The sequence below is a fragment of the Petromyzon marinus genome, assembly GCF_048934315.1.
Source record: "Petromyzon marinus isolate PM22_M1 ecotype Great Lakes invasive population chromosome 68 unlocalized genomic scaffold, UKy_Petmar_22M1.pri1.0 chr68_unloc.2, whole genome shotgun sequence".
Lineage (NCBI taxonomy): Eukaryota > Metazoa > Chordata > Hyperoartia > Petromyzontiformes > Petromyzontidae > Petromyzon > Petromyzon marinus.
In genome coordinates this window covers 836-12,500 of record NW_027422598.1, presented here as the reverse complement: position 1 = coordinate 12,500, position 11,665 = coordinate 836, and the positions used below count along the sequence as shown (strand labels likewise).

Below are 11,665 nucleotides of genomic sequence, written 5' to 3'. Positions count from 1 at the left end.
GTGTATATATAAATGTGTGTATATAAATGTGTGTATATATAAATGTGTGTATATATGTATATAAATGTGTGTGTGCGTGCTCTGCGTGTGTGTGTGTATATAAATGTGTATGTGTGTGTATAAATGTGTTTGTGTATATAAATGCGTGTGTGTGTATATAAATGCGTGTATAAGTGTGTGTGTATATATGTGTATATAAATGCGTGTATAAGTGTGTGTGTATATATGTGTATATAAATGTGTATATATAAATGTGTATAAGTGTATATATAAATGTGTGTATATAAATGCGTGTATATAAATGTGCGTATAATTGTGTGTATTTAATTGTGTGTGTATGTGTGTGTGTGTATATATAAATGTGTATAAATGTGTATGTATATAAGTGTGTGTATATAAGTATATAAATGTGTGTGTATATGTGTATATATAAGTGTGTATATAAGTGTGTGTGTATATAAATGTGTGTGTATATAAATGTGTGTATATAAGTATATATAAATGTGTATATGTGTGTATATAAATGTGTGTATATAAGTGTGTATAAGTATATAAATGTATAAGTGTATATATATAAATGTGTGTATATATAAGTGTGTATAAGTGTGGGTGTGTATATAAATGTGTATATAAATGTATATATAAGTGTATATAAGTATATATATAAGTGTGTATAAGTGTATAAAAGTGTGTATATAAGTGTGCGTGTATAAATGTGCGTGTATAAATGTGTGTGTGTGTATATATAAGTGTGTATGTGTGTGTATATATAAGTGTATATAAATGTGTATATATAAGTGTATATAAGTATTTATAAATGTGTATATGTGTGTATATAAATGTGTGTGTATAAATGTATGTGTGTGTATATAAATGTGTGTGTATGTGTGCATATGTGTATATAAGTGTATATATATATAAGTGTGTATAAGTGTATAAAAGTGTGTATATAAGTGTGTGTGTATAAATGTGTGTGTGTATATAAATGTGTGTATATAAATGTATATAAGTATATAAGTGTGTATATAAATATGTAAATATATAAGTGTGTATATAAGTGTGTGTGTGTGTGTATAAATGTGTGTGTGTGTATAAATGTGTGTGTGTGTATAAATGTGTGTGTGTGTATAAATGTGTGTGTGTATATAAATGTGTATATATACAAGTGAGTATAAGTGTGTGTGTGTGTATATAAGTGTGTATATAAATATGTATATAAATGTGTGTATATACAAGTGTGTATAAGTGTGTATATAAGTGTGTGTGTATATAAGTGTGTATATAAATATGTTTATAAATGTGTATATATACAAGTGTGTATAAGTGTGTATATAAATGTGTGTATTTAAGTGTATATATATAAAAGTGTGTATGTGTGTGTATATATGTTTATATATAAGTGTGTATATATATGTGTGTGTATAAATGTGTATATATACAAGTGTGTATAAGTGTGTATATAAGTGTGTGTGTATATGTGTATATAAATATGTATATAAATGTGTATATATACAAGTGTGTATAAGTATATAAACGTGTGTGTGTGTATATAAGTGTGTATATGTGTATATAAATGTGTATATATAAATGTGTGTGTATATAAATGTGTATATAAGTATATGTGTGTGTGTATATAAATGTGTATAAAAGTGTGTATAAACGTGTGTGTGTGTATATGTGTATATAAGTGTATATATAAGTGTGTATAAGTGTATAAACGTGTGTGTGTGTATATGTGTATATAAGTGTATATATAAGTGTGTATAAGTGTGTATAAGTGTATAAACGTGTGTGTGTATATGTGTACATAAGTGTGTATAAAAGTGTGTATAAACGTGTGTGTGTGTGTATATGTGTATATAAGTGTATATATAAGTGTATATATAAGTGTGTATAAGTGTATAAACGTGTGTGTGTGTATGTGTATATAAGTGTATATATAAGTGTGTATAAGTGTATAAACGTGTGTATATGTGTATATAAGTGTATATATAAGTGTGTATAAGTGTATAAACGTGTGTGTGTATAAATGTGTGTATATATAAATGTGTGTGTATAAATGTGTGTATAAGTGTGTATATAAGTGTGTGTATATATAAATATGTGTGTGTATATAAGTGTGTATATAAATGTGTGTATATAAGTGTATATAAAAGTGTGTATAAGCGTGTGTGTGTGTGTGTATATGTGTATAAAAGTGTGTATATAAGCGTGCGTGTGTGTATATAAGTGTGTATATGTGTATATAAATGTGTATATAAGTATATAAACGTGTGTGTGTATATAAGTGTGTGTATGTGTATATAAGTGTATGTATAAGTGTATATAAGTGTGTATAAGTGTATAAAAGTGTGTATATAAACGTGTATGTGTGTGTGTATATGTGTATATATAAGTGTATATAAGTGTGTATGAGTGTATATATAAATGTGTATATAAGTATAAACGTGTGTGTATATAAGTGTGTGTATAAACGTGTGTGTGTGTGTGTATATAAGTGTATATATAAGTGTGTATAAGTTTATAAACGTGTGTATATATGTAAAATTGTATATATAAAAGTGTATATAAGTGTATATAAGTGTGTGTGTATATATAAACGTGTGTGTGTGTGTGTATATAAGTGTGTGTGTGTGTATATAAGTGTGTGTGTGTGTATATAAGTGTGTGTGTGTATATAAGTGTGTATAAGTGTGTATATATACAAGTATATAAGTGTGTGTGTGTATATATAAGTATATAAACGTGTGTGCTGTGTGTGTGTGTGTATAAGTATATAAACGTGTGCTGTGTGTGTGTGCTGTGTGTATATAAGTATATAAACGTGTGTGCTGTGTGTGTGTGCTGTGTGTGTGTGTGTATATAAATGTGTGTGTGTGTATATAAGTATATAAAAGTATATATGTGTGTGCTGTGTGTGTGTGTATATATATAAACGTGTGTGTGTGCTGTGTGTGTGTATATATATAAACGTGTGTGTGTGCTCTGTGTGTGTATATATATAAATGTGTGTGTGTATAAATGTGTGTGCTGTGTGTGTGCTGTGTGTGTGTATGTATATAAATGTGTGTGTATGTGTGTGTATATATAAGTGTATAAATGTGTGTGTGTGTATATATATAAATGTGTGTGTGTGTGTGTATAAACGTGTGTGCTCTGTGTGTGTGTGTGTGTATATAAGTGTATAAAAGTGTGTGTGTGTATATAAATGTGTGTGTGTGTGTGTATAAACGTGTGTGTGTGTGTGTGTGCTCTGTGTGTGTGTGCTGTATGTGTGTGTGAGTGCTGTGTGTGTGTGTGCTCTGTGTGTGTGTGTGCTCTGTGTGTGTATAAACGTGCTCTGTGTATGTGTGCTCTGTCTGTGTGTGTGTATATATATAAAAGTATAAACGTGTATGTGTGCTGTGTGTGTGTGCTTCTCGGTGGTCAGTACGAGGTGACGGCACCGGCGGTGCGGGCAGACCCTCGCTGGCCGGTGCTCCTCCTCCACACACTGCTGGTGTCACGACTGTCTGACCCCACGGGGTCACTCTTCAGTAGGAGCTGCTGCCTACTGGCAGCAGTGTGCAGGGGCTCGCAGACTGCCAGGCGGGTAGGCAGGGACACGGACACACTCAGAGAGACACAGAGACACAGAGACACTCACAGAGACACTCACAGACTCACAGAGACACTCACAGAGACACTCACAGAGACACTCACAGACTCACAGAGACACTCACAGAGACACTCACAGAGAGACACAGAGAGACACAGAGAGACACTCACAGAGACACTGAGAGACACAGAGAGACACAGAGAGACACAGAGAGACACAGAGACGCTCCTCCTCCTCCTCCACACACTGCTGGTGTCACGACTGTCTGACCCCACGGGGTCACTCTTCAGTAGGAGCTGCTGCCTCCTGGCGGCCCTCTGCAGGGGCTCGCAGAGCTCCAGGCGGGTAGGAGGAGACACACACAGAGAGACAGAGACACAGACACACTCACAGACTCACTCACAGACTCACTCACAGACTCACTCACAGACTCACTCACAGACTCACTCACAGACTCACTCACAGACTCACTCACAGACTCACTCACAGACTCACAGAGACACTCACAGAGACACTCACAGAGACACTCACAGAGACACTCACAGAGACACTCACAGAGACACTCACAGAGACACTCACAGAGACACTCACAGAGACACTTACAGAGACACTCACAGAGACACTCACAGAGACACAGAGAGACACACAGAGACACAGGGAGACACAGAGACGCTCCTCCTCCTCCTCCACACACTGCTGGTGTCACGACTGTCTGACCCCACGGGGTCACTCTTCAGTAGGAGCTGCTGCCTCCTGGCGGCCCTCTGCAGGGGCTCGCAGAGCTCCAGGCGGGTAGGCAGGGACACACACAGAGACACAGAGACACAGAGAGACACAGAGACACAGAGACACTCACAGAGACACTGAGAGACACAGAGACACTCACAGAGACACAGAGAGACACAGAGACACTCACAGACTCACAGAGACACTCACAGACTCACAGAGACACAGAGAGACACAGAGACACTCAGAGGCACACACACACTCACACAGAGACACTCACAGAGAGACACACACACACACACAGAGACACAGAGAGACACAGAGAGACACAGAGACACTCACAGAGACACTCACAGAGACACTCACAGAGACACTCACAGAGACACTCACAGAGACACAGAGACACACACAGAGACACTCACAGAGAGACACTCAGAGACACAGAGAAACACAGAGACACTCAGAGGCACACACACACTCACACAGAGACACTCACAGAGAGACACACACACAGACACACAGAGAGACACAGAGAGACACAGAGACGCTCCTCCTCCTCCTCCACACACTGCTGGTGTCACGACTGTCTGACCCCACGGGGTCACTCTTCAGTAGGAGCTGCTGCCTCCTGGCAGCCCTCTGTAGGGGCTCGCAGAGCTCCAGGCGGGTAGGAGGAGACACACACAGAGAGACAGAGACACAGAGAGACAGAGACACACACACAGAGACACTCACAGAGACACAGAGACACACACACAGAGAGACACAGAGACGCTCCTCCTCCTCCTCCACACACTGCTGGTGTCACGACTGTCTGACCCCACGGGGTCACTCTTCAGTAGGAGCTGCTGCCTACTGGCAGCAGTGTGCAGGGGCTCGCAGAGCTCCAGGCGGGTAGGAGGAGACACTCACAGAGACACTCACAGAGAGACACTCACAGAGACACTCACAGAGAGACACAGAGAGACACAGAGAGACACAGAGAGACACACACATAGAGAGACACAGAGAGACACTCAGAGACACACACAGAGACACAGAGACACTCACAGAGACACAGAGACACTCACAGAGACACTCACAGAGAGAGACACTCACAGAGACACTCACAGAGAGAGACACTCACAGAGACACTCACAGAGAGACACAGAGAGACACAGAGAGACACTGAGAGACACAGAGAGACACAGAGACACTCCTCCTCCTCCACACACTGCTGGTGTCACGACTGTCTGACCCCACGGGGTCACTCTTCAGTAGGAGCTGCTGCCTCCTGGCGGCCCTCTGCAGGGGCTCGCAGAGCTCCAGGCGGGTAGGCGGGGACACGGACACACTCAGAGAGACACACACAGAGAGACACAGAGACACTCACAGAGACACTCACAGAGAGACACTCAGAGAGACACAGAGAGACACAGAGACACTCACAGAGACACTCACAGAGACACTCACAGAGACACTCACAGAGAGACAGAGAGACACTCACAGAGACACAGAGACACAGAGACACAGAGAGACACAGAGACACACAGAGACACACAGAGAGACACAGAGAGACACAGAGAGACACAGAGAGACACAGAGAGACACAGAGAGACACAGAGAGACACAGAGACGCTCCTCCTCCTCCACACACTGCTGGTGTCACGACTGTCTGACCCCACGGGGTCACTCTTCAGTAGGAGCTGCTGCCTCCTGGCGGCCCTCTGTAGGGGCTCGCAGAGCGCCAGGCGGGTAGGAGGAGACACACACAGAGAGACACTCACAGAGACACTCACAGAGACACTCACAGAGACACACAGAGAGACACAGAGAGACACAGAGAGACACACAGAGACACAGAGAGACACAGAGACGCTCCTCCTCCACACACTGCTGGTGTCACGACTGTCTGACCCCACGGGGTCACTCTTCAGTAGGAGCTGCTGCCTACTGGCAGCAGTGTGCAGGGGCTCGCAGAGCGCCAGGCGGGTAGGAGGAGACACTCACAGAGACACACTCAGAGACACACTCAGAGAGACACAGAGACACTCACAGAGACACTCACAGAGACACAGAGACACACAGAGAGACACAGAGAGACACAGAGAGACACAGAGACACAGAGAGACACAGAGACACTCACAGAGACACAGAGACACACAGAGAGACACAGAGAGACACAGAGAGACACAGAGACACAGAGAGACACAGAGAGACACAGAGAGACACAGAGAGACACAGAGAGACACAGAGAGACACAGAGACACTCACAGAGACACTCACAGAGAGACACTCACACAGAGAGACACTCACAGAGACACTCACACAGAGAGACACTCACAGAGACACTCACACAGAGAGACAGAGACACAGAGAGACACAGAGAGACACAGAGAGACACAGGGAGACACAGAGACACTCCTCCTCCTCCACACACTGCTGGTGTCACGACTGTCTGACCCCACGGGGTCACTCTTCAGTAGGAGCTGCTGCCTACTGGCAGCAGTGTGCAGGGGCTCGCAGAGCGCCAGGCGGGTAGGAGGAGACACACACAGAGACACAGAGAGACACACAGAGAGACACTCACAGAGACACAGAGACACAGAGAGACACAGAGAGACACAGAGACACAGAGAGACACAGAGACACAGAGAGACACAGAGAGACACAGAGAGACACAGAGAGACACAGAGAGACACAGAGACGCTCCTCCTCCACACACTGCTGGTGTCACGACTGTCTGACCCCACGGGGTCACTCTTCAGTAGGAGCTGCTGCCTACTGGCAGCCCTCTGCAGGGGCTCGCAGAGCTCCAGGCGGGTAGGCAGGGACACGGACACACTTAGAGAGACACACACACAGAGACACTCACAGAGACACAGACACACACACAGAGACACACTCACAGAGACACTCAGAGAGACACTCACAGAGACACAGAGACACTCACAGAGACACAGAGACACTCACAGAGACACAGAGACACTCACAGAGACACTCACAGAGACACTCACAGAGACACTCACAGAGACACTCACAGAGACACAGAGACACTTACAGAGACACAGAGACACTCACAGAGACACTCACAGAGACACTCACAGAGACACTCACAGAGACACTCACAGAGACACTCAGAGAGACACTCACAGAGACACTCACAGAGACACTCACAGAGACACTCACAGAGACACTCACAGAGACACTCACAGAGACACTCACAGAGACACTCACAGAGACACACACAGAGACACTCACAGAGACACAGAGACACTCACAGAGACACAGAGACACTCACAGAGACACTCACAGAGACACTCACAGAGACACTCACAGAGACACAGAGACACTCACAGAGACACTCACAGAGACACTCACAGAGACACTCACAGAGACACTCACAGAGAGACACACTCAGAGAGACACAGAGAGACACAGAGACACAGAGACACTCTCAGAGACACTCTCAGAGACACTCTCAGAGACACTCACAGAGACACTCACAGAGACACTCACAGAGACACTCACAGAGACACTCACAGAGACTCACAGAGACACTCACAGAGACACTCACACAGAGACACTCACAGAGACACAGAGACACTCACACAGAGACACTCACAGAGACACAGAGACACTCACAGAGACACTCACAGAGACACTCACAGAGACACTCACAGAGACACTCACAGAGACACTCACAGAGACACAGAGACACTCACAGAGACACTCAGAGAGACACACTCAGAGAGACACTCACAGAGAGACACTCACAGGGACACTCACAGAGACACTCACAGAGACACAGAGACACTCACAGAGACACTCACAGAGACACTCACAGAGACACAGAGACACTCACAGAGACACACACAGAGACACACACAGAGACACTCACAGAGACACTCACAGAGACACACACCGAGACACACACCGAGACACTCACAGAGACACACACACAGAGAGACACTCACAGAGACACTCACAGAGACACTCACAGAGACACTCACAGAGACACTCACAGAGACACAGAGACACTCACAGAGACACTCACAGAGATACTCACAGAGAGAGACACTCACAGAGACACAGAGACACACACACAGAGAGACACTCACAGAGACACTCACAGAGACACAGAGACACTCACAGAGACACTCACAGAGACACAGAGACACTCACAGAGACACAGAGACACTCACAGAGACACTCACACAGAGAGACACTCACAGAGACACTCACAGAGACACTCACAGAGACACAGAGAGACAGAGACACAGAGAGACACAGAAACAAGAGACACAGAGACACTCACAGAGACACTGAGAGACACAGAGAGACACAGAGACACTCACAGAGACACTCACAGAGACACAGAGACACTCACAGAGACACAGAGAGACACAGAGAGACACAGAGACGCTCCTCCTCCTCCACACACTGCTGGTGTCACGACTGTCTGACCCCACGGGGTCACTCTTCAGTAGGAGCTGCTGCCTCCTGGCGGCCCTCTGTAGGGGCTCGCAGAGCGCCAGGCGGGTAGGAGGAGACACACTCAGAGAGACACTCACAGAGACACTGAGAGACACAGAGACACTCACAGAGACACAGAGACACAGAGACACAGACACACACACACACACACAGAGACACAGAGACACAGAGAGACACAGAGACACTCACAGAGACACTCACAGAGACACAGAGACACAGAGACACAGAGAGACACAGAGAGACACAGAGAGACACAGAGAGACACAGAGATGCTCCTCCTCCTCCACACACTGCTGGTGTCACGACTGTCTGACCCCACGGGGTCACTCTTCAGTAGGAGCTGCTGCCTCCTGGCGGCTCTGTGTAGGGGCTCGCAGACTGCCAGGCGGGTAGGCAGGGACACGGACACACTCAGAGAGACACAGAGACACTCACAGAGACACTCACAGAGACACTCACAGAGACACTCACAGAGACACAGAGACACTCACAGAGACACAGAGACACTCACAGAGACACTCACAGAGACACTCACAGAGACACACACAGAGACACTCACAGAGACACTCACAGAGACACTCACAGAGACACTCAGAGAGACACTCACAGAGACACTCACAGAGACACTCACAGAGACACAGAGACACTCACAGAGACACTCACAGAGACACTCACAGAGACACACACAGATACTCTCTGTGATCTCTCTGTGATCTCTCTGTGATCTCTCTGCGTGATCTCTCTGTGATCTATATCTGTAATCTATCTGTGATCTATATCTGTAATCTATCTGCGTGATCTCTCTGTGATCTATCTCTGTGATCTATCTCTGTAATCTATCTGTAATGTCTCTGTGATCTATCTCTTTGATCTATCTCTGTGATCTATCACTGTGATCTCTATGATCTATCTCTGTGATCTATCTCTGTGATCTATCTCTATGATCTCTCTCTGTGATCTCTCTCTGTGATCTCTCTCTGTAATCTCTCTCTGTAATCGATCTCTGTGATCTATCTCTGTGATCTCTCTCTGTGATCTCTCTGTGTAATCTATCTCTGTATTCTCTCTGTAATCTATCTCTGTGTAATCTCCCTGTAATCTATCTCTGTAATCTCTGTAATCTATCTCTCTGTGATCTATCTCTATGATCTCTCTGTGATCTCTCTCTGTGATCTCTCTCTGTGGTCTCTCTCTGTGATCTCTATGTGATCTCCCTGTAATCTATCTCTGTAATCTCTGTAATCTATCTGTGTGTAATCTCTCTGTGATCTATCTCTGTAATCTCTGTGATCAATCTCTGTGATATATCTCTGTAATCTCTGTGATCTCTGTGTAATCTATCTCTGTGATCTCTGTGTGATCTATCTCTGTAATCTCTGTGATCTCTGTGTGATCTCTCTGTGTGATCTCTGTGTAATCTCTGTAATCTATCTGTGTGATCTCTCTGTAATATCTGTAATCTACCTCTGTGATCTCTGTGTGATCTCTGTAATCTATCTGTGTGATCTCTCTGTAATATCTGTAATCTACCTCTGTGATCTCTGTGTGATCTCTGTAATCTATCTGTGTGATCTCTCTGTAATCTCTGTAATCTATCTCTGTGATCTCTGTGATCTATCTGTGTGATCTCTCTGTAATCTCTGTAATCTATCTCTGTGATCTCTGTGTGATCTCTGTAATCTATCTTTGTGATCTCTCTGTAATCTCTGTAATCTATCTCTGTGATCTCTGTGTGATCTCTGTAATCTATCTGTGTGATCTCTCTGTAATCTCTGTAATCTATTTCTGTGATCTCTGTGTGATCTCTGTAATCTATCTGTGTGATCTCTCTGTAATCTCTGTAATCTATCTGTGTGATCTCTGTAATCTATCTGTGTGATCTCTGTGTGATCTCTGTAATCTATCTGTGTGATCTCTCTGTGATCTCTGTAATCTATCTCTGTGTGATATATCTCTGTGTAATCTATCTCTGTGTGATCTCTGTGTGATCTCTGTGTGATCTGTGTGATCTCTGTGTAATCTCTGTGTAATCTGTGTGATCTCTGTGTGATCTCTGTGATCTCTCTGATGTGTGTGATCTGTGTGATCTCTCTGTGAGGGTGCAGGATCTGCTGGGAGCTCCCCATGCCAGCTCCCAGCTCCACTCGCTCCACCGCCTCCTCTGCAAAGCCCCTCCCCCCATAGCCCCTCCCCTCAACGCCCCCAAAGCCCCTCCCCTCAAAGCCCCTTCCCTCAAAGCCCCTCCCCTCAAAGCCCCCAAAGCCCCTCCCCTCAAAGCCCCTTCCCTCAAAGCCCCCAAAGCCCCTCCCCTCAAAGCCCCTCCCCTCAAAGCCCCTCCCCTCAACGCCCCCAAAGCCCCTCCCCTCAACGCCCCCAAAGCCCCTCCCCTCAACGCCCCCAAAGCCCCTCCCCTCAACCCCCCCAGAGCCCCCCAGCAGCCCCTGCAATGGGAGTGGAGCTGCGTCGGGGGGCGGGGCTCTGTCAAAGAGAGGGGGAGGGGCAGGAATGGGAGGGGCGTGAGCCTTGCCCCGCCCACTCTGGTGCAACTTCCGGAGAGAGGAGAGGGGAGGAGCTCCGTGGACAGGTGGGTGGGTGGGTGAGTGGGTGGGTGGGTGAGTGGGTGGGTGGGTGGGTGAGTGGGTGGGTGGGTGGGTGGGTGAGTGGGTGGGTGGGTGGGTGGGTGAGTGGGTGGGTGGGTGGGTGAGTGGGTGGGTGGGTGGGTGAGTGGGTGGGTGGGTGGGTGAGTGAGTGAGTGGGTGGGTGGGTGAGTGGGTGGGTGGGGTGAGTGGGTGGGTGGGTGGGTGAGTGGGTGGGTGGGTGGGTGGGTGAGTGAGTGGGTGGGTGGGTGAGTGGGTGGGTGAGTGG

The 11,665-nt window shown here is 45.7% G+C and overlaps 1 protein-coding gene across 1 annotated transcript in view; it reads left to right on the top strand.

Moving 5' to 3' along the window:
- LOC116956913 (uncharacterized) overlaps positions 1-11,384 on the top strand; it is a gene marked incomplete at its 3' end in the record, with an annotated part of 103,729 nt that extends 92,345 nt beyond the window's left edge. The window contains exons 22-23 of the mRNA XM_076058234.1: positions 3,431-3,592; positions 10,906-11,384. Of these exons, the coding sequence (XP_075914349.1) occupies positions 3,431-3,592; positions 10,906-11,384 (641 nt within the window). The remainder of the gene's footprint in view (positions 1-3,430; positions 3,593-10,905) is intronic.
- Positions 11,385-11,665: the final 281 nt, after the last annotated feature.